The sequence below is a fragment of the Musa acuminata genome, chromosome BXJ1-1 (genome assembly GCF_036884655.1).
Source record: "Musa acuminata AAA Group cultivar baxijiao chromosome BXJ1-1, Cavendish_Baxijiao_AAA, whole genome shotgun sequence".
NCBI lineage: Eukaryota > Viridiplantae > Streptophyta > Magnoliopsida > Zingiberales > Musaceae > Musa > Musa acuminata.
Window position 1 is genome coordinate 7,202,844 of NC_088327.1, and position 25,730 is coordinate 7,228,573.

General features: G+C 41.7%; 3 protein-coding genes and 1 long non-coding RNA gene across 16 annotated transcripts; 1 reads left to right on the top strand and 3 right to left on the bottom strand.

The window, feature by feature from the left end:
- Positions 1-511: 511 nt before the first annotated feature.
- Positions 512-13,167, bottom strand: LOC135640273 (protein NSP-INTERACTING KINASE 1-like). 13 transcript variants are annotated; one of them, XM_065154965.1, is made up of 18 exons: positions 12,992-13,165; positions 10,538-11,162; positions 10,369-10,447; positions 10,082-10,185; positions 8,721-9,529; positions 8,314-8,629; positions 7,834-7,912; positions 5,368-6,798; positions 5,128-5,260; positions 4,871-4,942; positions 4,642-4,785; positions 4,469-4,540; positions 4,312-4,371; positions 3,744-3,841; positions 2,432-2,581; positions 1,917-2,258; positions 1,204-1,583; positions 514-1,036 (listed from the first exon to the last, which is right to left on the bottom strand). In XM_065154965.1, exons 8-18 carry the CDS (start codon positions 5,477-5,479, stop codon positions 716-718), a joined length of 1,884 nt encoding a protein of 627 aa, XP_065011037.1. In that variant the 5' UTR covers positions 5,480-6,798; positions 7,834-7,912; positions 8,314-8,629; positions 8,721-9,529; positions 10,082-10,185; positions 10,369-10,447; positions 10,538-11,162; positions 12,992-13,165; the 3' UTR covers positions 514-715. The 13 variants fall into 13 exon arrangements, with proteins under 13 accessions (XP_065011348.1, XP_065011037.1, XP_065010711.1 ...); XM_065154639.1 differs by having other exon boundaries at positions 5,368-8,629; positions 8,721-8,792; positions 9,063-9,529; XM_065154856.1 differs by having other exon boundaries at positions 5,368-7,912.
- A 3,736-nt stretch (positions 13,168-16,903) lies between these two features.
- Positions 16,904-20,278, bottom strand: LOC135640708 (uncharacterized). The gene is made up of 2 exons (XR_010497443.1): positions 19,688-20,278; positions 16,904-19,499 (listed from the first exon to the last, which is right to left on the bottom strand). It is a non-coding gene; the product is annotated as an uncharacterized LOC135640708 (long non-coding RNA).
- On the top strand, positions 17,077-19,481 carry LOC135640653 (protein IQ-DOMAIN 18-like). The gene is made up of 5 exons (XM_065155355.1): positions 17,077-17,349; positions 17,444-17,704; positions 17,791-18,057; positions 18,154-18,291; positions 18,388-19,481. Exons 1-5 carry the CDS (start codon positions 17,239-17,241, stop codon positions 19,105-19,107), a joined length of 1,497 nt encoding a protein of 498 aa, XP_065011427.1. The 5' UTR covers positions 17,077-17,238; the 3' UTR covers positions 19,108-19,481.
- Positions 20,279-20,898: 620 nt separating the features above from the next.
- On the bottom strand, positions 20,899-25,542 carry LOC135640744 (large ribosomal subunit protein mL101 (rPPR4)-like). Its single transcript, XM_065155491.1, has 2 exons — positions 25,276-25,542; positions 20,899-22,347 (listed from the first exon to the last, which is right to left on the bottom strand). The coding sequence occupies exons 1-2, from the start codon at positions 25,492-25,494 to the stop codon at positions 21,103-21,105; spliced, it is 1,464 nt and encodes a 487-aa protein (XP_065011563.1). The 5' UTR covers positions 25,495-25,542; the 3' UTR covers positions 20,899-21,102.
- Positions 25,543-25,730: the final 188 nt, after the last annotated feature.

Sequence of the window (25,730 nt, forward strand, 5' to 3'; positions counted from 1 at the left end):
AAGAGTTCGACACCCGGCAAGCACTCGGCGGCCACCGTGCAAACCACAGGAACCGGAAAGGCTGCTACGCGAGAGCCAAGGAAGTACGAAGGAACAGCTCCAAGAGGAAAGCGCAACAGCGGGGAGGCACCAACGGCGTCAGGAGGAGCGATCGAGGGGATTTCGAGAAGTAGTAAAAGGAGGCGGCGGGAGCCTCCGGTGGATTTGAATTTGCCCCCACTGTCATCGTCCGACACCGACAGCGCGAGCTCGTCGTCTGCTGGCAACAGTACTCCTTAGTCACCGTAATGGTTGCCGGGAATGAGCCTAACTTCTATTCCTTTGGGTTCCGATCCACAGGATATCTCCTCGTAATATCTCTTGATTGCACAAACTACACATTAACCATTGGGATATCTCCTCATAAGATCTCTTGATTGCACAAACTACACATTAAACATTGGGATATCTCCTCAGAATTGGTTTAGCTTTGGTATTCCAATCCACAATATAAGCATTCAACTATACTTTTCATTTCATTGTGAACTTATCATAACACATGGATGATCAATTTATTTCTATACAAAAGCATAAAATTAATTTATTGCTATGCGATAACACATGTTATCGTATATGTTCTTAACAGAGATTAATGGCCCTGATATGATATGTACAATCTCTTCGCATAGCATTATAGGCATCTTGGTTATGACAATCAACTATCATCATCGATCGATCACCTTGGTCCAGAAAGCTCAATAGCTTGTGCCAGTAATGAGGAGTCATCGGTGATGTTGAAGGAATAACATGTCGAGAAGGTCTCGGGCACCGTCAGCTTATGAGCCTCCATCCTCTGAGAGGCCTCCCATCTCTCTACGAGACCATCACCTTCGAGCATGCTAACCACCTCAGACATCTTTGGCCTGTGGCCTGGAACGTGCTGCGTGCACAGGAGTGCCACTTGGATGATCTCTTCCAGCTCAACCCGGTCGTAGTCGCTCTTCAGATCCTTGTCAACTAGCATGTCAAGTTTCTTTTCTTGGTGAATCTTCCTAACCTGTAAGGAACCACAACTCATTCATCTAGATACTAAATTCTGAAGAACTTCATTATGAATGAATTGTAGAGTATGCGAGCGAATGAGAAGGATGTATTATGCTTTGATGCCTCTGGGATATGATAATGCAAGAAAAAAGACATTCAAATGGTTCGTATCGTGCATACCCGATCGAGCATGGCACCTTTCTGGTTTGCTGCCTTACCAAATTCTACGGCTCCCAAACCAGTAATCAGTTCGAGGAGGAGGATTCCAAAACCAAATACATCTGTTTTCTCAGAGGACTGGCCCGTCGAGAGATACTCTGGTGCTATGTGTCCCACGGTTCCCCGCACAGCTGTAGTTACATGTGAATCCCTGTGATCAAGAAGCTTTGCTAGTCCAAAGTCTCCCACAACAGCCTCGCAGTGGTCATCCAGCAGTATATTGGCAGCTTTTACATCTCTGTGAATGATCTTGGGATCACATTGCTCATGCAGATAAAGAAGGCCCCTTGCAGCTCCCAAAGCTATCTTTTTTCTGGTACTCCAGTCTATTGTTGGTTTTGCTGATCAACAATGAGGAAGAAGAAGAGAGATTAAATGTTTATGTAATGTATAAAGACAACACAAATCATCAACATGGTAGAACATAAGTATAAGCATGTGAAGGCTTTATATTTCTCGATTCTATTCAGCGCATCAAATTTTTCTACCATGGTTGATGCATGGTTATATCCAAGTGTGCCATTATTAACCTTTGTAAAGCATAATTCAAAGGAGAGTCGTTTGATAGTTAGGAATTGGCATGATCTAAACCACATCTTTCATAAAAGGACCTATAAGTACATCATGATATAGTGCTTAATGCATCAGAATTTCAAGATTATCCAAGCATTTACCTTTGAGTCGGGAAGCAACACTTCCATTTGACATGTACGGATAAACAAGAAGCCTTTCTGTGGCAGTCATGGAAAGACCAAGTAACCTAAGGACGTTTCTGTGCACTGCTAAGCTGATCATTTCAACTTCAGTTTTGAATTGTTTCTCGCCACCTGCAGCATTTCCATCCTTGAGCCTTTTGATGGCGACTAAAGTTCCATCTTGCAGCGTCCCTCGATAGACATTTCCAAAGCCACCACGGCCTAGTATGTTTTTGCTGCTGAAGTTATTTGTTGCTATCTGAAGCTCCCTGAAGTGAAACCTTCTTAGATTACCGAGGCAGAGTTCTTCATGTTGTAAGTCTGGAAAGTTGATATGTTGGTCACAAGGAGACACAAATGACTTCTTCATTCTTTTTAGGGGAAAGGAACAGTTTGATTTTATTTGTGCTCAAATTAACATGTAGCAAATGGATCATGTTTTCCGTTAAGAAGAACATGTTACAAATTTACTGTTCTCTTGCTTATCTTCTTACCGTTGACATCAAAGAATATCTGTTGGTCATGACTTTGCTTCCACCAGAGAAAAAGTCCACAGCCAAGACAAACTAAGCAGATGCTCCCAAAGGTGGATCCAAATGCAAGAATGACTTTGTAGCTTTTGGGCCTCACCAAAGCTGGAGCACCTTATGAAAAAGAGAATTATGATTAAGAACCAAAATTCAAATCAGTCAATGTAAAGAAGTACTAACAAGAGCAATGTTCAGCAGAAAAAAAAAATTGAAATGGTGAATAAATTTCAGAATTAATTTATCATAGTACCAAAAGGGAGACGAAACATCACTTACACATCTCACTTGCTTGTTTTTTTTTTTTTTTTTCTGAAGTATAAACATCATCCATTGACATAACATCAAGATAGCCACTTCACATGTCCCAACACTAAAATACTTGTTCTAGAAGTGACAACACCGAGCCATGTACATAGCATTCCTGACTGAACAATAAGAAACTTGTTCCATGTTCCAATAACTCACTCAATTTATTTTAGGCAGCAAGATATCTGTCATGGACTTCACATAAGCTAAGAAATTTTGGCTAATTACTACTGATATCTTTGTACGATATTGTTTTCCACTTAAGTTGCTTGTTTCAATATGGATGACTTCTAGGTGACTCACATATAGTCAAGCCGCTGCATGACCACGAAAGCAAATGTTCTAAGGAGGCTAAGTAGCTGGAGCAATCAGAAAAATCATACCAGTAGCAAGACCTTGGTGACAGTCTTCTATTTCACACTTTGGTACCATTCGATTTAGTATTCACAGCATTTTATAGAATAATGTTAACCAATTTCTGCATGTTCTCCTAATGGTTTGATAATAAGGTCAAATTGTTACAAAACTAAATGAACTAGGATAACACTCACATGCACAAAAGGGAAGTAAAAGCGAATACAGAGGGAAATAGGTACATATGTCAAAATACAAATAAACAAAATGGAGGATTTTACATGAGAACGATCACATGGGAATTGAAGCAGAGACCTCTATCCTACAACATCAAGTGTCATGTTGAGATTTTTGTCAGGCAACTTATTGTCGTATAAGCTTAAGCTTTTAGATAGAAACTATTTTCTCATCTGAGAATGATTGCAAAATATTGCCATAGTCATGTGGAATTGTCATATAAGCTTAAATTTTCAGATAAAAACTATTTTCTCATCTGATAATGATTGCAAAATATTGCCATAGTCATGTGGAATTTAGCACTCAAGTCATCAACCATGCAGTCTTAATATTTGCCAAGAAATAATATGGAAGTAGATAGATAAGTTATGAACGATACTTTGTGAATTGTTCATGTCGAAGGACATTGGCATGGGCATCATTCCAAAGCATTTTTGCTTCAAAGCTGATGGACAAATTAAAGGATTTCCAACAATGCTGCAGAAACATAAAAGGAGACAGATAAGCATTCCATAACTCAAGAGAGACTCAAATAACAAAGGCTTTTTCTAAAAAAGAAGCAGGAGCAGAACATGCTAAATCTAATTAATCTTAGACCCAGCAGAGAAAATCAAAAGATACTTTCATCTTAGATATGATATCGCCCAAATTTTTTGATAAACAAAGAAGATGAAAAAAAAAAAAGGCTATCAGTGACCATTGCCAACATGAACTGTGAAGAATTTTGAATCCCACCCTAAAGAAGTTAGTTGATCATTCCACCTTTTCTTTCAACACATAGCACCAACTGGCAGCTTCTTAATGGGCTGCATTAGAATTTGATGAACAACAGTGATATTGATGGTAAACTAGTTTGTTGAAATCCTAAATGGATAGAAGTTGAATATGAATAGGCTATTAGCCCAAAAACAGTAGATAAAGTTCAGGTGCAACAGAAATTGTCTTACTTGAACGTTTTCGCTGGAAGCTTAGGTATAGGGCCGCTGATATTATTGTAAGACAAGTCCCTGGAGCACGAAAAGCACAGCAGCCTCTTCAGTGACAAGCAATCAACCATAGAAACATCCTAATAAGAGCATGGTATCTGGAGGCCAACAAACTTACAGAAAAGCAAGTTGTGAAAGATTGACCAAAGATGCAGGAAATGCTCCAGTAAGGCTGTTATTATTAAGCCTCCTGTTCTCAACCCAAGCAAGTAAAATCAAACTATCAGTTGGTAATCGATAGCTCAAACTCAAAGAACTTAACATGGTTTTTGATGTTCACATCCGGCTTACATGTACTGAAGACCATTCAGATTGCCCACCGAGGCAGGGATTTTGCCGGAGAAGTAGTTGTTGGACAGATCAACGGTTTGAAGCCTGGAGAGCTTCCCAATTTCTGGCGGTACCGGCCCCGATAAGTTATTGTTCTGCAGGAACCTACACAAACAAACCTATAGAGTCAGGGTTCAATGTGAAAACGAAAACATATTTGGGCCACATCAATTGAAGTCTCTTAACTTACAGAATTTGAAGGTTTGTCAAGTTTCCTATGCTTGGATTGAGAGTACCAGAGAGATTCTGGCTTGGAGTTGCCCTGCAACAAATGTTCACAGGCTAAAATTTAGATATGCCTGTTCCTCTCTACATCCTCTGAAAGCAGATAGCTCCTAAAACAAGCATGCAAATCCAAGTACCATTCGCCACTAGGAGGAAAATATAGAGGAAGACCAAAGATGAAATCACAAGAACTAAAATTGTAGTTAACAGTGAGCCACCTACAGGCCAATGACTGAGTTCTCAGGCGAGCATGTGACCATAGTCCAGCTGCATGGATCAACAGAGTCCTGGTCCCAATTCTCGAGAACACCATGAGGATCCACAAGATAAGCTTTTATACCCATCAAAACTTGCACTGTAACAGGATTGCAACATGATGAAGAGGACAATTCAAATGGGCCATTCCCACTGGAGATGGGAAGAAGAAGAAAATGAGAACTAAGAGAGAAACAGCGATGGCACCTTCAAAGTTGACACCTTTGGGGGAGAGTGTAGCAGTTACGATAGTCCAGAGGAAGAAGAAGACCGAGCAAAAGACCAGAGTGCTGCCCTTCCTTGCTCTCATCGAGCTCATTGTGTACCAGTCTCCAAATAACAGATACTCGAGAGCAGGCACGGCAGGTGTTCAGCTTAAGGTTTGCAGCGATGGCTTGATGGAGTCAGGTGGTGAAATCATTCGTGGGATTCCTCTTTCACACACCAGGCAGCCTCCTATTACCAATCCTCCTCTCTTGAGGCAGGAGACAGTAGACAAGTCTGTAGAATTTGCTGTCTTGATGGAATGAAAAGGAGAGTTTTTTAAGAGTGCAAGGAAGTGGGGAGCGCAGACATGCTCGCCAGATGCAGCAAGTTAGAAGTGAGATGAAGTGGTGGATTGTTATTCCGATGAAAACAAAGAATGGAAATATTTGGTGGGTCACTTGCTTGGGAGGTGTGTCTGGCACAAATTGATGACAGATTATGGAATGACAAGATGTTCATGTCTTTTGATGGCAGAGTTGCAGGACTACTTAAAAGCAGAGAGAGAGAGAGAGTGAGAGAGAGAAGGGAACAAGAACTTGTTCCCTTCCAGCAATTACAAGAGGAGGAGGACAGCTAATGATGCACCTCAAAGAATAACTATGTTAAAGATGGCCCTCAAAAGGGTCCATATGATGTACTCTAGTTTCCTAGACTCGCTGATGCATCCAACCTAAGCTTGATTAGATTCTTCCCATGAAGAACATATGTTTCTTGGTTTTCTCTGCTCGAGTTGTCACGAATTTGCCATCAAAATGGAATGGATGATTCAATGCATCCATCCACAAAGCCATTACCATTACCAATGGCACATGAGAAATGAAGAGAAAACACTGAATCTCCGTCGGAGTAAGGAGAGTGTGGGAGGAAGCAAGAAACGGACAAGGTGAAAAGGAAGGCGGACGGCGGTGGTGGGGAAACATAGAATCCAACATTCCCTGGGTTTGGCCACCCATCATTCCGTTTGAGAAGGGACCAGTGAGGCATGGTTGGCATCTGGAGATGCGTGTGTGGGGGAAGGGGACATATCTTTGTTGCCCTGTCTTCTTCCTTCACTGCAATGCTAATTAATATTTTGTGTTCTTCATGCGTGTGTGGTGCGAAGAGTGCTTTTACTGATTCCCTCCCTCAGCCATGCCACCCCTGTTTTGTCACCACGATCACAATCGAAGCACCGCAGGAGAAGTCGTCGGCGAGATTGCAGAGTTCGCAGCTGCAGAACCCTTGTCACGGGTGCACCAAAAGCTGCCGTCGTCGGCCGTGGGTGGTGCTCTCGCACGGTGTTTTCATACGCGTGTGGTTTACGCGCATGTGATCTCTTCTATTCGTAACCCTCACGGGTGCACATCCGACGCTCCAAATGCTGCCAACGCACTACGCGGTCGACACCGAGTTTTATTTTTCTTTATTATTCCCCCATATTTCATAATTACCAAAAAAAAAAATCCCGAATGTTCGAGAATGATCTAAAAAGTCACACATAATAGCAGAAAACAAAATATAATTTAAAAATGTTGGACAACAATGACAAAAAAAAACGACATTAAAGGTTTTAAAGAATAACACAAGTCCCAAATTTTCAAGAACGATGAGCAATCGTTTCAAAAAATAATAACAAAAAAATCCCCCATGATAAGAGACTGTACATTTCCTTAAAATTTCATATTTTCTCTTCAAAGTCAAATCAAGGAGAGAGAGAAAGAGTAGGAATAGCAAATGATGGATTGACACTGGAGAAGTCTTTTAGGTCAAAAATGCAAATGAATTTATTTTTAAAACCCATTTTTGAAGCAGGCATGGAGATATTTTTATTTTGTGTTATTATGTTTTTTTCAAAACCCAAAAACATAAAAACAAGTATATTCACAATTTCAAACTACAAAACAACATTAAAAAAAAAACCTTCATAAATTTCAAAGTTTACACCAAAAAAAGAACTACTAGAATATCTTGATGATGGAATGTTGTTTCAGAGAAAAGGAAGGAAGAAAAGCAAATAAAGAATAATCCTTAGTCATTAAAAACACTAGAGGTGGATGAAAAAGGTAGAGACAAAGTCAGTGGAGGTGGGTAATAGAACCCATCATAGGATCCAAATTGGAAGAATAGGAGCAATCATCCAATGGTTATCCCTGGGGGTGTCCTTTGTGAGCTATATATTATATGTGACATGTCTCTTCCATGTGAACATGCAATGCAAGTCCAAAAGACATGAATTCCTTCTCTCCTAACCCTAGCCACTTGCTCTTGTTTCAAGGAATATATACCCCTAGTCATAGCATGACCTCACAAGCAACACAATATTAATTAAGAAATAGTTAATTCAAAAGAAGGATCTTCATTTACTGCTGACTTGCTGCACATCTTGCTCAAAAGTTACCACAAGGTTTAATGGCCAAAGAAGTGTACCTTTGACGACGGCCATGGCTGGTATGCAAGCAGGGAATCCCCTCTTGAACTGTGTCTTCCTGACGAGTGCAACACATGCCTGTAATAGAAGGGTGGAAGTAACTCTAGAGACAAACAACTGAGTTCAAATGATCAAAAGCTTGCTCTCCTCCATGAATGGAAGGCAGTCCCTAAAATATCCATACACTTCCATCCATATTAGGAAAACACTTTTGTGTGAGAATATTTAAGAGAAGACTAAAAATGTAATCATTTTAGTAAATTTTCATGACATATGTTGAGTTTGTTCTACAAGTTAAAAGTCTCAAATCTTTGGATTCCATTGGTATCCAATCCCATAGATTTTAGTCCCGACTAGTTTAATTCGAACTTGTCTAATTAGAATTATTAGCATGGTAACAGGTGAACAGAAAGTGAGTCATAAAAGAAAAAAGAGAACACGAAGAGCTAGATAAATTCAGTTGACTAAAGTCAACTTACCTGAGTAACTTAGATGAGTACACTGGTGGGTGGAAAATATTGCTGAATACAGGCAATCACATCTGAGTGGATTCTGTGCAGATCATACCTTCACTAGTCTCCACAGATCATGTACATCAGTTTCATTCCATGTTACAGTCATTGGCCCTTCAACCTGACACCACCTTTATGGCAATTTGTTCAATTATGCACAGCAACTTCCATCAGCATTTTGGCATGTCAAAGGTGAAGATTTGTTGCTGGTTGTGTGAAGATTATAGGAGTCTGCCATGGTAGATACGAGCTACCTGTGGTTTGCGTTCTCCCCTTGCTTTGACTGGAAAGAACAAAAGTCTATTAAACAGGATAAGGATCAAATTTTATCAGATGTTAATGTAATAAGATGTGTCACCATAGAAGATACAAACCTATCTTAATTCTGTACATTTTGAAATAACCAGATGTCCCTGAAGCATTGCTAACTAGGGCAATGTTGTTGCCTTCATCAAGTTATAAGGTAAAAGCCAGAGAAACATTGTTAAAATAAAATCTCTGTAATACACTAGAGCATGCATACATTAAAAGCAGGAAGCAATCGACATCTAATAACAAGCCAGAAGTTCATGAAGAACTTCCAAACAAACAGATGTGTATATTTATGTCTTCAAAATCATGGGCAACACATTGTAGCCACTTCCATTCAATGTGGCAGGATCCAAAACAAAAAGGGTAAGATTTTGATGATTAAGATCCATCATAGGAGTATTTACCATGTGGGCCGAAAAAACTGCTCCGTAGGTCAATTTCAATTTATCTATGCACGGTGTTTCCGTCACAAGGTGCCTCAATCCATATGGTGCTTCTTATGTTGATAAATAGGCAGGTGGAGTCTGCCCAGATCCATATGTCGCTTGTTGTGTTGAACTATGGAGTGGTGAAGCTGCTGCTGCTCCATAAGATGTCGCATTTGTTAATCCATAGGAAGCAGCAGCGTTCCACATGACTACCTTAGGTGCATCATATCCAGAAGCCACGGAGGCCTCATAACCAGTGCCTCTAGGTCCATCATAGCTGCTACCTCCAGCAGCATTATAGGCTGAACTCTTGGAGAACTGAAACTAGATCCTTTAGAAGCATCATATGCATGGCCTCTTGGGGCATCATGTAGATCCCGTGCAGCCACAGATCCAGCTGCAGCTCTACCATACCAAACTGCACCAACAGAAGGACCATGCTCCTGCATTCCAACTAGGAGGTGACCGACAAAGAAATAGATAGAACAACGGAAGTGGGAGAGACTACATTACAGAGAATAAGAGTAAGAAAAACAAAATGTACAGTCTGTAAAGCTAGAATTAAAATTGAAATCTAATGAACATTGACTAGACAACATCTCTTCTTTTCAGTCAAAAGGCAACGGCAAAAAGCAAGGTTCCATAACAGTCACTAACTGAACAAGCAGTGCAGGCAAAAGAGACAGCTAGCCCAAAGATAAGCTTATCGAAAACTGACAATACTTTATGGAGAATAGCACATGTTCAAGCTTTCATATTAAAATATAGGCACATAAATTGGATAAAAGTTACAACAGAAGCAGAATCACTTAAATTGTATCTGAGAATTTTTATGAAATGATAAAAAAGCTTGCAATTTCATGTTGCCAATTAGCCAGTTTCTCAAAGTAAAACAGAGCAGATCAATCAAAATAACAATCTTAAACCATAGAAATAGTATAAAAAAAAACATGCAGGATGATTGGATTAGGAAACCAAGCTAGAACAATGATTACCTGAGAGACTCCATAACCATCTTCATAAGCATTTTATCCTACAGGATGGTGTCCAAATGCATCGTTTTCCTTGTAAGCCCAAGCATTTGCCCCAAATTGCCCACCTAACATATTAAATGTCATAGAAATATTCGGGTTGTTCAATAGAAAAGATTCTCAATCTTTTAAACACCAATTATCTAGAAGGCATGAAGATCAGAAAATGTGTACTTAAAGGCAACCATACCACTTCTGACAAGGTTAGTAGATTTTCTCAATCAAGCACATAATTTTTCTACTTCTCTTACCATGGAGACATAGTTCTCCATTACTTGAAGTGACTCATAATGATCCATGTGCAGTTTCCTCTCAGAATCATATGTGGCTCTACAAATTAAAAGAAATGAAGCTTATGCATTTTCAGTAGATAACAAGTTGAGACGTGCTTGAATATAAAACTGAAGAGAGATTTATGACCTGCAATCCTGATATTCTTGTCAAGGACCTCAAGTTCCGACATCAATGATGGGATTTGCTGGACATTACCATGGCTCCTCTGCAAATCCTCAGTCAGCTGTTGTACTCTGGAAATTAGCTCCCGTCTTGCTACTACCAAGCTCTAAGCTTCTGCATGAACCTGCTGCAAATCTACACTAACAGGTTCAGAAGCTTTCAAGTCAGCTTCCATCTTTGAAATATTATCCAAGAGCATTCTTAATTGTTGCTCTTGATCACTCTAATGGTACCCATGTCAGTCTGCAATCTCCGCAACTCCTGTTGTGCAGCAGATAATTCCTTCCTCAAAGAATAATGGGTAGCTGCAAAACTTTCGTTCTCTGATGCAAGTCTTTGCATTTCCACATCATGTGCAGCAAGCTTCTGCTCCATAATTTCCGGAGGTGGCAACATATCGAAAGGAAAAGCACCAGGCAGGGGATGAATGCCTGGACCAAATGGATCTGGTTGCAGCAAGCCAGGACCAGGAAGAGGCAGTCGCAGATGCGGAGGAGGTATACAGCTTTTGCTTCCCATGATGATTGGCACAATATCTCCTTTTACAACATGATAAACCTTATGAAGCAAGGTACATAATTCAATCAACCTAACATGAAACATAAATAAAATCACACTGCTGTTCCAAACATAATGATCATAAGTATAAAAAAAATGAAAAAGAACATATTCACTAAAAAGTTTATAAATACTTTACACCCAATAATTGGTACAAGTACATGTGAGAGCCATTTAATGAAGAAGGTAGACCCAATCTTAGAACAAACGAAAAAAATTATGATCTTTAAGCATCATATGATGTGCTATGAATATAGTACTCCTTTCCCAAGTAGAACTGAAAATTTTCATATTGTACATTTTACAATATTCAAGTTTTATTAGCACTGAAAAATATTGATGTTCTAGGATCATCTCTACTGAGAAAAGGTTAGATTGTGCAGATTTCCCTGAAAAAAAAAAAAAGAGTATGATTGTGACTGGATTCATTTATGAAAAGGTTGTTAAAATTTGGATGATATCTAAAAAGGCAGCCAAATGCAAATGTCTCTTGTCGATACCGGCTGAAAAGGGTCAATATACATAGACTTACCTCGGCAAGCAGGATGACTGTTTTTGCTACTCAAACTTTGGCTGTTTAGATCCCAGAGGAACAACCTCACTCTAACACTAGAGCTCACCCTCGAATTTGGACAATATCTAGTTCCATAAATAAAGAATACAAACGCTTGAGGAAAAAACAAGATGTTACGATGTAGTATTTATTTGATGTAAGGAAAATAATTATTATACCACGAGTGTAGAACAAATAGCAAGAAAATTTATCTGAGTCATTTTGCCTTTTCAAATCATTTAGCACATTTAGTATCCATAACAATTTATGCAGATTCTTTGATGAATAATATGAATGAATAGGTGGAAAATGGGATCCAGATTTAGATGTGCTAAGCAGCATATAATAGCTTCACGAGAAAGAGAATGGCCTGATGCTAGTTAAGGAATTATGCAATTAAGTCATGTGAACAGCAATCCACAATGACCATTAGCATAGATGCAGTCAATGTTTGTCCAACTAGGACTTGCACAAGCAATGGTAAAGAAGATCTAGTTACAATTTCATTTATTCAGAATTTGTTTGGTGAAACATGCATTTGAACATGCCAACTATCTAATATCAACCACAGCAACACTTGCTGTCATGGACCATCATGTGGACAACTAAGTTTTGAGCAGCAAAACTTTTGACAGATTGGTAGAATCTTGAAATGATTCGACCAAAATTCTATCCATTCCGACGGAAAACCAAGTTGAAAAGCTATATACCCTCAAAATTGGGACAAATTCGCCTGTTTACGATGTTTTAAGATTCCAGGATTTAAGCCTACGGTTTTATCGTGATCTGGAAGCCCATCATAGCAGTTGCAACCTAAAGATGACGAGAAGGTGGCGGTGGTAGTGGAGCAGAGAAGAAGAGGACGAAAAGGACGAGACCTGGTTTCCATGACGATAAAGGGAGGACGGACGTACTTTCTCTCCTCTGCTATCTAGATTCTTTTTCCAGATTTTCTCCATATTTCTTCTTGAATTCATGTCAGACGACACTCAATCGATCAATAATTCAGTGTTAACAGGCGCTTGTGTGTTAATCTACCGAAATGCTTACGGTAGATTGCAAATGATGTTTCTTCGAGAGCCGATAAATCCACATCAATTCTCACACAAAAAGGAGCTTTCGAACAGATTAGGGCATAAGCACCACAACAAAGAGTGATCATCCAAATTACAAGGACATTGGCGCTCGTACAAAATAAAGCGAACACAAACAGGAGGGCTGCGTCAACAGAACTCAAAACCCCGGCGATCGAGATCGATACAAAACAAGCAAGCAATCGGAGGAAACAAAAGAGCGAAGAAACTTACTATGATCCAGATATGGAGGCATTAGGGTTCGTCGGAGAAGGCAGCGAGAGAGAGAGAGAGAGAGGAATATGGTACGGGAAATTAGCGCCTCAGGCGGTCACACCGTGTGAACGTTCACCGGACTCCCACAGCAGAAACTTGGGGCTCAGATCCGCAGTCCAATTTCGAGATTGACGGTGGAGATGTAGTTGCTGGAAAGGAAGGCGGAGTGGCGGCAGGAATGGATATACGCACCAACGTTTTCCGTGCGTACGAAGTCACCTCCAAAATATTATTTAATTCTTTTTATGTTATGAAATTTTACTGCTGTCGGAGGAAAATATAGTTCATGTCTTCCTTAATTCGATATCAACATATATATATATATATATATAGAAAGACTTCTCGATATAATTCTTCACGCTCAAGTTAATAAATTTGCAAATATATTCAAATACTTAAGGAGTCATTTGCATTGGGTTTAAGATATTTTTTATACCTTATAGAATTAAAAAAAGTTATGATTATCTTTTTCATCATAATAGATGAGAAAAAACTTATGATTACCTTCTTTTATCATAATAGATGAAAAAAATTATAATTATCTTGTTTGAGAAGAAAGCTTATATTTGTTATTTTAAATATTCATCTAATCATGTGTTAGTTGATGATAAATTCTTTATCGAATATGATACTTAGAAGATCACAAATCATATATATATATATATATATATATATATATATATATATATATATATGATAGGGTATACTTTGGCTAATCATCGGCAACACCACGCATCGTCAGCCACCAATGTAACGCCACACACCGTCAAAACCACAAGGTGCACGCCATGTCAAGTTCGGTACCAATACACTGTGCAACTTAATCATCCCGAGAGTTCGGGACGATGTCGTCTACTCCTGGGGTAGAGCCGTTTGACGCCACTCAAGCACCCCCAAATGTGACATCTCGTGAGAGAGGTGGTCCCGCCCCCAAGGAAGTCAGGGGCCACACCGATCCGAGGCCGGAACCAACCTTCGCACGCAGGTATAAAAAACCATGGTGGACGCCCGACCAGGGGGAGAAGAAAAGGAGAAGGAATATCGAATACCCGATTAACTTGCTTCTCGAAGGGGCCAAAGTCGGGAAGCTCCTGACGAAGGCCATTTTGTAGGACGTCGGACACCCGCGAGCGACGAGCGCCTCAATCCGGGGATTGCCACCCAGTACAAAGGACGCACTGCCATTCATCTCGGAGTCGGAGAGACGCATCCCACCACAAACGATGCCCGGGTTAGCAAACTGAAAAACTCGGATCAACATCCTCTCACAAGGGTCCAACCACCTCCACCAGCCCGACACTTTTCTGAGTTGCTCCCAAATGGCCACTCTCAACCGGTGGACGCCTTGACCCAAGAGACACCTTCCGTCGCGTAAAGGAGAGCAACGATCCGGTCTAGATTCCGACCAATGTCGGCCAATATTCTTTCCCGAGAGCGTGGCCACCTCATCATCCTACCCACCCAGCAAGAAGCTCCCGACATCAACCGACGAACCTAACTGTGCTGACTCATCAGCGACGGTACTTTTATTTACTAACAATATATATATATATAAGGAATAACAATGATACTAAAAATCTCAAAGTCAATGTTCCAACAAAATCTTATGATTTGTGGTTTTTGATGCTGTAATATGTTATTGAATTGAGTTATTGAATTGACACATCACTCGATTAGATATTGGTTCACATTGGGACTTGAGTCCAACAAGAAATGTGATGGAGATGTGCACCATCTCCTCCTCCCTTCGATTCCAAGTTGAAGTTAATTTATCATATCATTTAATACGCAGAACAATAGAGATTATGATCCCTCTGAGCAATGTGAGAGTTGATCGGTATTTGTGTCACAAGCAGAGCACCGTCAATAGCCACTCGATACGTAACTTTTATATAATGTTTAAGATAAAAAGATAAAAAAAAAAGAAGAGAGAGATTTTTTATACCCACGTGGATAGTATAGGGTGGTTACCATCTTATCACTTACGTTTATATTCATCTATCTATTTTGAATTATTAACTTAAGTATCGAAGAAATTAGATCAAGTAATCTCTTTCGATCTTAATCTTCGTATAGATGATACTTCAAGAGTTCGATATTTTCATTTTGAAGATATCTTGGACAATCACACATATATATATATATATATATATATATATATATATATATATATATATGTCCAAATAACATAACTAACTTAACTATTTTTTTTCCATAACATATACAAATAAATCCTATCGTACACTACCTGCATGCTATATGCTTGATGTGCGAATGTGCAAATAGCACTTTGTGGCGTGAGTAAAAGTGGGAAACCACAGATCTCCTGCTGGGCGTACGCATGCGCGTACGTCATACGTACACGTGTACTGATGCGTCATGTAATTATGAGGGATACCTACGTTATACCACATAACTGTTAACCTTTATCATTCCAATTCAGTGCACATAACTGTTAACCTTTATCATTCCAATTCGGTGCGGGGTGCTCTCTCTCTCTCTCTCTTCTGTTTCCTTTAAAGGAAATATGTAAGCGTGCCTCTCCTCCGATGTTTACCCTAACCCTCGTACAAGCACTTTTACATTCCAAATGAGTTGCATCTCCTCCAAACCACTCACCGAAAACGATCACGACCACGGGATCTTCCACTCCGGCGGCGTCGGATTAGCCGGCGACCACCCCAACCACGTCGTCTCGCCGGAACAGTGTTATCTTCAAGTGTGTAGATAAGCGACTGCCTCAACCGCCATCTGCATTGTCGGCGACCACAAACTTTGGTCCAGAGGGATACTTTCTGCATTGTCGCAACACCGTTCCGAATCTATAGAAAAGTTGTGGGTGTTACTCGACGTTCTAACACAATGAAACAGACCTTGTGCATGGAGATCTCCGTCGCCATCTTCCCGAACAAGTTCGCCGGTCCACAACACCATTCGTGTTGCTGATGGCGAAAGGCCTCGAAGGTACTCGGTGACTCATTTTTTACCTGCACTCGGAGGTCCAGCAGAAATCATGAAGCAAATCATCTAATCAACTGCTTCCTCCCAATGAATCGCTTTAATCATTGGAAGACCAGGAAACCATAAGATCGAGACGCAAGTTTGTAGCAGGTATCTGATCGATTGTTCTGGCCTCATTTATTGTTCGACCTTGCAGAGTTATCATATTCCAGCCCTTCCACGAAGCCGAGCCGTGTGAGCAGTCTCTGCAGCTCGAGTGCATCGATGCATCCATCACGGTTCCGGAAGGTCTCTTTCGCTGCCTCCAGACTCCTCAAACAAGCTCGAGAGCTCGTCGGAGCTGACCTCCCTGAGCGGCTCATCTTCAGGGCTACAGCGCAGGCCCATGACGTCCATGACCATCTCCACGTCTTCCCCATCGAGCCGGGCATCGCCTCTCCCGGTGGTTCGTCGAGGGCCATCGACAAGCATGTGCAGAACTCGACGCAGGAGCGGAGGAAGGACGGATGGATGTTGGGGAGGACTCGAGGAGTGTCATGATGACATAGCTGAGTAGTGTCCGAAGGAAGAAAGCCGACTGGTCCTGCAAGAGAGATCAGCTTCTCCATGATTAGGATGAGAACGGGGCAAGTAGTAGACAAGTTGGATTGTCTCCTTGTGCTGGTTTGCTGAGACAAGGGGAGGGTGAAGGGGAAGTATTTGTAGGAGGGAGGGGAGGAAGATTTGTTGTTGGTGAAACGAGGTTAATGACCGTTTTGCCATTCACAAGATCGATAATAATGTCACGTGTCGTCAATGGAGCTGACGACGACAAGAAAATATAATCAATTATTTTTTTTATTTTTTTAATAATTATAAAAATTTTAATATAATTTTTAAATTATAAAAAAAATACGATACTACGAGATCTAAATATAAATATAGAGAGAAATATCCGCCAAAATCCAGTTTACATGGGCGCAAAAGAAGGTTAGCCTCTCTCTGCCCCCAACAGGGATTCACGCAGCAGGAAGCTGTAGGGCCTGAGGAGACATCCGGAGCTCATTCACTGTGACTGGCTTCGTGAAGCGAGTCAAGTTACTGTGCCCAAAGCCAAAGCCGGAAGACTGTCACCTTTGATAAAAGATTCCTTCCGACATGGACGGGTGAAAGCGGAGTTCTGCCTTTCTCCTCCTCCTCCTTCGCCTTTACTGTTGCGGTTGGAGAATCGTTGGGTAACGGTGCGAAGAAGGGAGTAGGGTGTCATGGGAAGGAAGGGGAGCAGCTCTTGGCTGACGGCGGTCAAACGGGCGTTTATGTCGCCGTCTAAGGACTCCGAGAGGAAGACCTCGGGACAAGGAGAGGAAGAAGAGAAGGTGAGAGTGTTGTGCTTCCTCCCTCGTCTGCTTTCGGTGTTTCTAATGGGTCACCTTCACCTTTCCTTTCTTTCGTGACTTCGTCTTCTGGTAGCGGAAGAGGGAGAAGAGGAGATGGATGTTCCGGAAGCCGTCAACGCTCGAGCAACAGCAGCAGGCGAGGGCGCCGACGGTAGTCACGCCGGAGGAAAGGCACGCTATTGCCCTTGCCGTGGCCTCCGCAGCGACGGCAGAGGCGGCGGTAGCGACGGCGCAGGCGGCGGCGGAGGTGGTGCGCCTCACCAGGCCTTCTGCGAGCTTCGTCAAGGAGCATTACGCCGCCGTCGTCATCCAAACCGCCTTTCGAGGATACTTGGTACCTCACCTCTTGTTTAGGTTCTTCGTCTTCTTGAGTTCAGGGATGGTTCTAAAGTGGATTTGGGTTTCGGGGTGGTGGTGAAGGCGAGGAGGGCACTGCGGGCTTTGAAGGGGCTGGTAAAGCTGCAGGCCTTGGTGAGGGGTCACAACGTCCGGAAGCAAGCGAACATGACGCTGCGGTGCATGCAAGCTCTGGTGAGAGCACAGGCGAGGGTGAGAGAACAGCGCATGCGGCTCGCCCAAGAGTCGGCGGCGGCGGTTTCTCGAGGTAGCAACATGTCCTCCTTCAGCTGCGACACCTCTTTCTGGGACTCCAAGTACCTCCAGGAGCTCGCGGAGAGAAGATCCATGGTAACACATCCTTCGTCTTCCTCGTTGGTTTCTTCTTTGCTCATCGTGTGGATTTGTCCTATCTTTTTCTTCTCTCTTTAATGGTGGAACAAACAGTCGAGAGATGGGAGTAGCTTTGCTGATGATTGGGACGACCGCCCGAGAACGATGGACGAGATACAAGCGACGTTGCAACGCCGGAAGGATGCTGCTCTCAGACGAGAGAGGGCGCTCTCCTATGCCTTCTCTCAAAAAGTGAGCTCCGAACACGCTTATTTCTCCCCCGCCGCCTGCTTTCCTCTGTGATGTATATACGACTGACATCAAGTCTCCGGTCTATCTATCGGAAAGCTCTTGAGATCGGATCGGAGCTCGTCGCGCCTTCTCGACGAAGACGTGGACGGCGAGGTGGCTTCGGCGGGAGAGCAGAGACCGAGCCGGTGGATGGATCGCTGGATCGCCTCAAGGTCCTCTTTTGACAACAGAGCCAGCAGCAGGGCGCGAGCCTCCGTTGGCTATCGGGATCCCATCAAGACCTTGGAGATCGACACCGCTCGACCCTACTCTTACTCCGCCCCCGCCAACCCTCGCCGCCAGACGCCGCCGTCCCCGCAGCCCGTCCCGCTCCACCGCGGTCACCACCAACGACACCAGACCCACTCGCCCACCACGCCCTCGCCCTCCGAGATGCGACCTTTGCAAGTCCGCTCCGCCAGTCCCCGCTGCGGCCGGCAGGACCACAGGAGCATCTCCACCGCCCAGACGCCGACCTACCACCCCGCGGCGTCGGTGCCGAACTACATGGCGGCGACGGAGTCCGCCAAGGCGCGGCTGCGGTCGCAGAGCGCACCGCGACAGCGACCCGGGACGCCGGACCGGGATCGGGCCAGCTCCGCCAAGAAGCGCCTCTCGTTCCCGGAGCCGGAGAACCTGCGGAGCCCGAGCTTCAAGAGCGCGGCGGCGAGGTTCGCCGGGGAGCCCCGCTCCAACGTGTCCTCGTCCTGCAACGACAGCCTCGTGGGCGAAGCGTCCCCGTCCTCGACGACGGACCTCCGGCGGTGGCTGCGGTGAGGAGGTGGCGCCGGCGGCACAGGGGACTCTGCTTTCTTTTTGGTTTGTTGTGTACGTTTTCTGTGGCTTCGCTTTTGTTTTGGCAGTGGAGTGGGATTGGGGGACGCGAAAGCTATCAATTCATGTGGTGGCAGGCAAAGGCACGGGTGGGGAAGTCTGCGAGGGAGGAAAGCGAAATGAGACGGGTGTGGTGGGAGTGCAGTGCGGGGTTTGGGTTCTTTTCTGGTGATGGGAAATCATGGGAGCGGGCGGTCACGTCTTGGTTTTTGTGCCAAGGCTGACGCTTGGGGCTGCGGAAAAGGGAGGGACTCATAAGCTTGTTGTAATGGCGACCGTGATCTTATCAGGAACAGTTCCCATCGTCTTGGCTCGCCCATGGTGAGTTGAATGTCCTGCGCTCCATGAACAGCTATATCATATAAAGACACTGAATACTATTAATTAAAATATGTAATTAATAAAATGCTAACATTTCACGATGGAGTGCAGTAAAATCTGCTCATCCTCGTTGCTATTCTTCGATCACTATCGATCGAGAGAAACAACGAGGAGGATATGACAAGGGGAAGAAGAGTCTTACCCAACTTTGGTAGCAGATGCATGACGACGGATGTGGTGGATCGGTGACGACTGTGACCACTTTGCCTGGATGGAAGGAGCACACCAACAGGGAAATGAAACCGCCACAAGAAGACGAAGGCGTCAATATCTTTTATGCTGCAAGTTTACCTTCACCTTGTAGCTCGATGTATGCTGCTGCTTTCTTTCCCCTGTGCTGCTGTTGCCTGACATTTTACTAAGCAATGAAGAACCATCAGAAACAAGTCAAGATATTACCTCATCTCATATCTGACATCTCAGTTCGACTAAAAGAAACTGTACACCATGCAGTGACAAACACTAGCTTGTGGACTTTGCACTATTTCCAGCTATATGAATCATTTGCATAAAAATCCCAGCAGTGTGCCTCAATTCTCTTATGATTCCACATTTTTTGTCTGGAGTGCCATATGAAGCATGATGACCATCAGGACCAGATGAACTGAAGATGATAGTGTAGGGAAGTAGATGTGTTGACAATTAGCAGCTGAATAGTCCCACTGCAACTTACACATGTTCTTTACATGACCCACATACCATCCCAACCCAGTTTCCATGGAAATTGCTTCAAGTTGACCTGGTACAACAAAAGTAGAGTTATACCTTAAATGACCCATCCCTACCCAGTTCTGCAATCCAACCTTATATCAACATTGATCATCTTCAGACAAACACACTAATGTGCAGAGTACATATCTTAATGAAACATGAGTTCTAAGACTTTCAAGCTCTGAACCAAAGTATACCTTCAATTTAACATTCCAGGCAAGATACATGTCGACAAAATATATAGATAAAAGTTTATTTGTGCAAAAGATAAGCTATTAATATATACTTTGCATATTCCAAAATGATCGGTTATAGCACAAAATTGACTCAGAATTAGAGACACTGATAAAGATCGGCACTCGGCCTTATGCATTCTACAGATATTCCAATGGCTTTAAGATTTTATTTTCCATTTAATTTGACTTTGAGATTGCTTCAATAGGATATTCAATATCAAATTTCAAATGATTGTTAAAACTTGATTCTTCCACAAAGCACCGCAACACTTTTTTTTTTAATAATAACGACAAAGGACAGTGCACACTGTGAAATATTACTAAAAGATGACATTTATTCTTCATGCTGAACAAAAAGAAATCAACCTTTAGGAGCAAGCATAAATAATGTCTTGATGGCACAGGATTCAGGCAAGATAATCTTCTACTGATAGCATAACCATAACCGGCTTTATCCGACAGTAAGTAATTCTTAAGCTACATTACTTGTCAAAAGGAATGAGAAAGGAAGTGATGGCATTTGCCAAGTAAGCAGATCCTCCTGAATGAAGCTTCTGATTAAAATGAGATGAACAGTAAGTTGGAAACATACAGAATCGAGTGATGATTCTTATTCCACACAGATCGACTCGAGCAATTGTTCGGTGTCTTCACCAACAACCACATGCTCCATCTTCAAGCGATGACGCATACCAGGGCTCCTCTTCCCAGCAGCTGCGTATGTCCTTATAAGTGCCTCAAACACCTCAGCCCCGAGGTCTTTCTCCACCGTCTGCAGAAGCTCGATGAATTTCTCAGCACCTGTAACATCCTTCTTTAGCTCGAAGTATGCAATTAAAGTAATTATGGTCTCACGGGGTGGGACCCAAAATCTACCAAGGCTTTTCCCCTTCTTAATTGCACGATCGGCACACCAATGTGCCATTTTCAGATCCCCTTTATTCATATAATAATCCATAAATATCTCCCATGTTTTGGCATTGAGTCTTCCACCAAGCATTTTCGCATGTTTCTTAACAGCTTGGGCTTTATCTAGCATTCCTTCATTAGCATAAGCTTTAATCATTGCATTAGCCACTCGGATATCATATACTGAGAAGTTGGATTCCCATTCCTTAAAACATGCCTCGGCACCTGGCAAATCCTTCAAATTCACCAGCACCTGAATCATATTCAAATAGCTCACATTTGCCATCTTTGGACGTACCAGCTTTAGAGATCTCCATATCCGGTGCACTTCAACCAGGTTCCCTGTTCGACCATACAAAGTGATGAGAAACTGATAAGCTACAACATCTTGACCTAGGTTCCTCTTTTCTAATTCCTTCAGAGCTCCTTCTGCTTTCTGAAACATGCCAGCATCTACATAAATGGATGCAAGATTACTGTAAGTTGTCCAATCAGCAGCAACTCTCCCATCTCTTTTCATCTCTTCCATGACCCTCTCAACCCCAGATATGTCATTCATCGCAGCAAGAGATCTCATCCAGACATTGAAAGTAAAGCAATCTGGCATGACATCATCAGCTTTCATCTCTTGAATTATGCCAGGAACTTTTCCTGGTTGATTGGTTTTAGCATATAGGGTCATCAAGCTGTTGTAGGCCATCGGGCTTGACGCAAACTTCAATTCCTTCATTTTCTCCATGAGGCCCTCTGCCTTTTCCGTCAGTAGTTCTTTGCAATAGCAGTTGAGGAGTGCACCATATGTAAGGTGATTTTTAGCAGACTCTGGTAGATTGATGAAGTACTCTTCGGCCGAAGCAATGCCTCGGGATTTGGCAACTAGATCCAGACGGACTGCTTGATCACTCAGTGTCAAGTTCATGCCTCTTTTAGCCATGACCTCGGACAGCTGCAAAAACATCAATATCATGTAATACTGATTTTCCAAGATGAGAAACAACAAACCAAGCTCAATAATGACACATGATATTTTAAAGCATTACATTGCTTGCAATGACACGAAAATCCTTTTTAATGTTTGGCACCAAAAGACTTGATCTAAGAGACTTGCTACTCTTACAAGAACAGAAGCAGAAATATTGAAAATGTAAAAGATATGTTAAGAGTTTAGATATGTTGATGCCCCTAGTCTTGCATTTGCTTCCAGTCATGTTTGATAATAGCATGAACTAGCATGATTATATTTATGGAAAATGATCTGCCTTTAAGAAATTGCTTAATAGTCATGTTTGATAACAAATTATTTGGTGAAAGAAATTTGAAATGGATTATATACTACAGGAATTTGTTAAAAATATCTTCAAGAGAACCTTATACATAGATTGTTACAAGATCCAAAATAGGTGGTTTTATCTGTTGTTTATTTGCTGTCACCATTTATTCTGTTTCAATCTTCATCGTTTCAATTGCAGTGGCCTTTTAACAAAAGCACTTGGATAATGTCTACCAAAGCAGTAGTGGTAACAAATAGGAGAGGTAGAAGAAGAATAAAGTGTTGAAGAGACAGAAGAATGGTAGAGATAGCCAGCATAAAAAACTTGGTTTTTCAGCACATCAAGCCCACTTCTTCAACAACCAGGCATTTTGCTACTTGAAAATTAGGTTTCTTAAATCAATGAGCATTTTATGAATATTATTTTATATAAAACAAAAGGTTTCAAGCAACAAAAAGCCTTATTTAGAGAGGCATCTAGATCTTCCTAAACTTCTTTGAAACCAAATGGACATTTATAAGGGACTCACGTGATTTTTTTAAGGCAAAAGTAGGACTTTGAGCCAATCCTAAAAGAATAACAACTTGCAATGAAAATCCTTAACATAATAGAAAAACTAAACCATATACCCACCCATATGACTTAGATTGACTATACTCACACTAGTTGTTCAACCCTAAAGCCAACATAACTCAATGTAAGTCTATGCATTCTCTAGGGCTAGACTACATCAATCACTTCTGGAAGACAACAATTGCCAAATATCTTTTGAGTATCTCTGACTGTTGACAACATTAATGATGTAGTGATGCAATTGACCATCTATTTTATCCAGTTGATCATGTGATTGGAGAAAGAATGACTCGATTAATGAGTCTGTTGCTCCATACAGTTGGAAGTAGATTATAAGAATTGATAAAGGACCATTTTGATTTTATTTTTGTTTTGAATAAACTTTGTTAGTTTAAGGGGTTTCTTGCAAATGTTATAAGTTGTCATATTGCAACATCTTCTATGATACCATATTAGTTACCAAGATTGCCTAGATAAAAAAAGAAAAAGAAAACCAACAACAGAAAAAGAAATGTGACATATTAGGTTGATTTAAGATCCCAAGAAAAAAGAGAAAAATTGGAGAATTGAAGGCTTAACTGAGATTAAATATGTATATAAGGAAGTTTCATTATATCAAAAATTCAATAAAGAAAAAAATTAAATCAAGTACCTTATCAAGAAGGAAAATTATTTGTCAAAACAAATTTATAATTATATCTTCCCTAAAACACAAAAGAAAGAATGATTGATAAGTCTCAATTAAGAGAGAGAATTCTTTTCTTCATGTCCCTTGCTTATTTTTTATTTTTTATCTTGTACTTGGGGGTATATAAGAAAAAAGAATGGATTGTGATATTCGATCACCAAGAATGCCTAAATGAAAGAAATATGCTTTTTCCACATCACATGTATGGTTGTGAGGCCATATTATTTCTATAATCATGTAATTCCACTATATGTGTGTGTGTGTACGAGACAGCCATCCTTAAAGAGTTAATCCTTGTGTTAGAGTGAGTCTGGTTCTTCCTCATTTATTTTATTTACATTTCATCTAACAAAATTATATCTCGTCTTTGATCAGACATCAGATTTGATAACAAAGCTCTTATCCTAAGGATACAAATAAATTTTGTTCTCACTAAATGTAAATTTTTATCAGTCAAGAAAAAACCTTTTAAAAATTTTAATCACGATTTCAATTACAACCTTTTGCATATATATCTTCAACCTTCATATCATCTTCTAATAATAGTTTGTCTTCCCATTCAAGTACTTTATCATCACAAGATTAATGCACTTGTCCTTTTCTTTTTGGAGTTTGTCGAATTTGTCTAATATTTTAATTAGACCTATAGTCAATTGACGAACTGCCTAAAAATTGAAACGGCGAAGTCATATTCTAATTAGGGTTTTCATTCCAATTCCATCATTCCAATGTTACCTGTTGCTCAAAAATGTTATAACCATATGACAGCCTTAGACACTGGGGTTCGCTTGGATTCAAACAAAGGGTAGAATGTTACAATTTTGAATTTCTATTGTGGAAATAAAAAGCTATGACAAAAGGCAAGGATCTTACAAGAATAAAAAGGATTGAAGATAAGGAGATAAAGAGCAGAGATACGACAAATAGGCATAAGAAGTTCTGCATTCAGTAATTTCCCACTCTTATTTCTATCCAACAAGATTATCCACTGCATAAGCTTTAGTAGTTCCTTTCCGGTCACTCATCACCACGCACAAAACAAGCATCTAATCTACGATAGCTAAGCAGCTTGGGAACAACAAACCACAATGGATAATCTCTCTAATACAAGCAACTACATCTGAGGCGATTTTGATTTCTACACCCTGCACCAAGTCCAATCTAAACTGTGGATTGATCCAAAAAAACCAAACACTTCACATAGATTAACAAGATCCCCTTTTTTCTTGTCAATGAAGAACAAGATCAAGATCATGATGATGATCAGCACTTCATCAGCTGGACGGAAGGAAAGAGCAAGGAGGGATGAGATTGGAGGTAAATGGAGGCGGGTTCACGGTACCTTGAGGGCGGGGTGGAACCTCTTCTGACCGCGGAGCCTGCGGATGGAGACGTCGACCTCCCATTTATAGACGCGCTTGCGGCTCTTGAGGAACTCCTCGAGCTGCTGCCGAACGCTCTGCGGTTTGGTGCCCTCCCGGAAGAGCCGCTTGTAGAGCGGCTCCTCCAAGTACTTGCTCGACCGCTTCGCCACCAGCTTCGTCCCCGTCGCCGTAGCCATTGCGCTCTCTGTCTCGCTCGACGGCGAGGGTTTTTTTGGCGGCCTCAGTTGCCCTCGGGAGGTTTAGGCCAGGCCGAGAACGGCCTGCTTGGTTAAATTATTGGGCCCAACCGGGCCGATTATACTGAACCAAACCCAACCCATGTAGAGTTTGGAACTGCGGCCGGAGGAGTCGTTCGAATCCCATATGATTCCCATCAAAGTCGTTCGAATCATCAGCAGCTCATTTTCCACTT

Excerpts from the sequence above, each read along its gene's own strand:
- LOC135640653 (XM_065155355.1), top strand. The coding sequence starts at position 17,239 with ATGGGAAGGAAGGGGAGCAGCTCTTGGCTGACGGCGGTCAAACGGGCG. Across the intron at positions 18,058-18,153 it reads TCGCGGAGAGAAGATCCATG|TCGAGAGATGGGAGTAGCTT; the intron begins GTAACACATCCT and ends TGGAACAAACAG. Across the intron at positions 18,292-18,387 it reads CCTATGCCTTCTCTCAAAAA|CTCTTGAGATCGGATCGGAG; the intron begins GTGAGCTCCGAA and ends TCTATCGGAAAG.
- LOC135640744 (XM_065155491.1), bottom strand. The coding sequence starts at position 25,494 with ATGGCTACGGCGACGGGGACGAAGCTGGTGGCGAAGCGGTCGAGCAAG. Across the intron at positions 22,348-25,275 it reads GGTTCCACCCCGCCCTCAAG|CTGTCCGAGGTCATGGCTAA; the intron begins GTACCGTGAACC and ends ATGTTTTTGCAG.
- LOC135640273 (XM_065155148.1), bottom strand. The coding sequence starts at position 5,479 with ATGAGCTCGATGAGAGCAAGGAAGGGCAGCACTCTGGTCTTTTGCTCG. Across the intron at positions 4,541-4,641 it reads CTGAATGGTCTTCAGTACAT|GAGGCTTAATAATAACAGCC; the intron begins GTAAGCCGGATG and ends GGTTGAGAACAG. Across the intron at positions 1,037-1,203 it reads AAGGTGCCATGCTCGATCGG|GTTAGGAAGATTCACCAAGA; the intron begins GTATGCACGATA and ends GGTTCCTTACAG.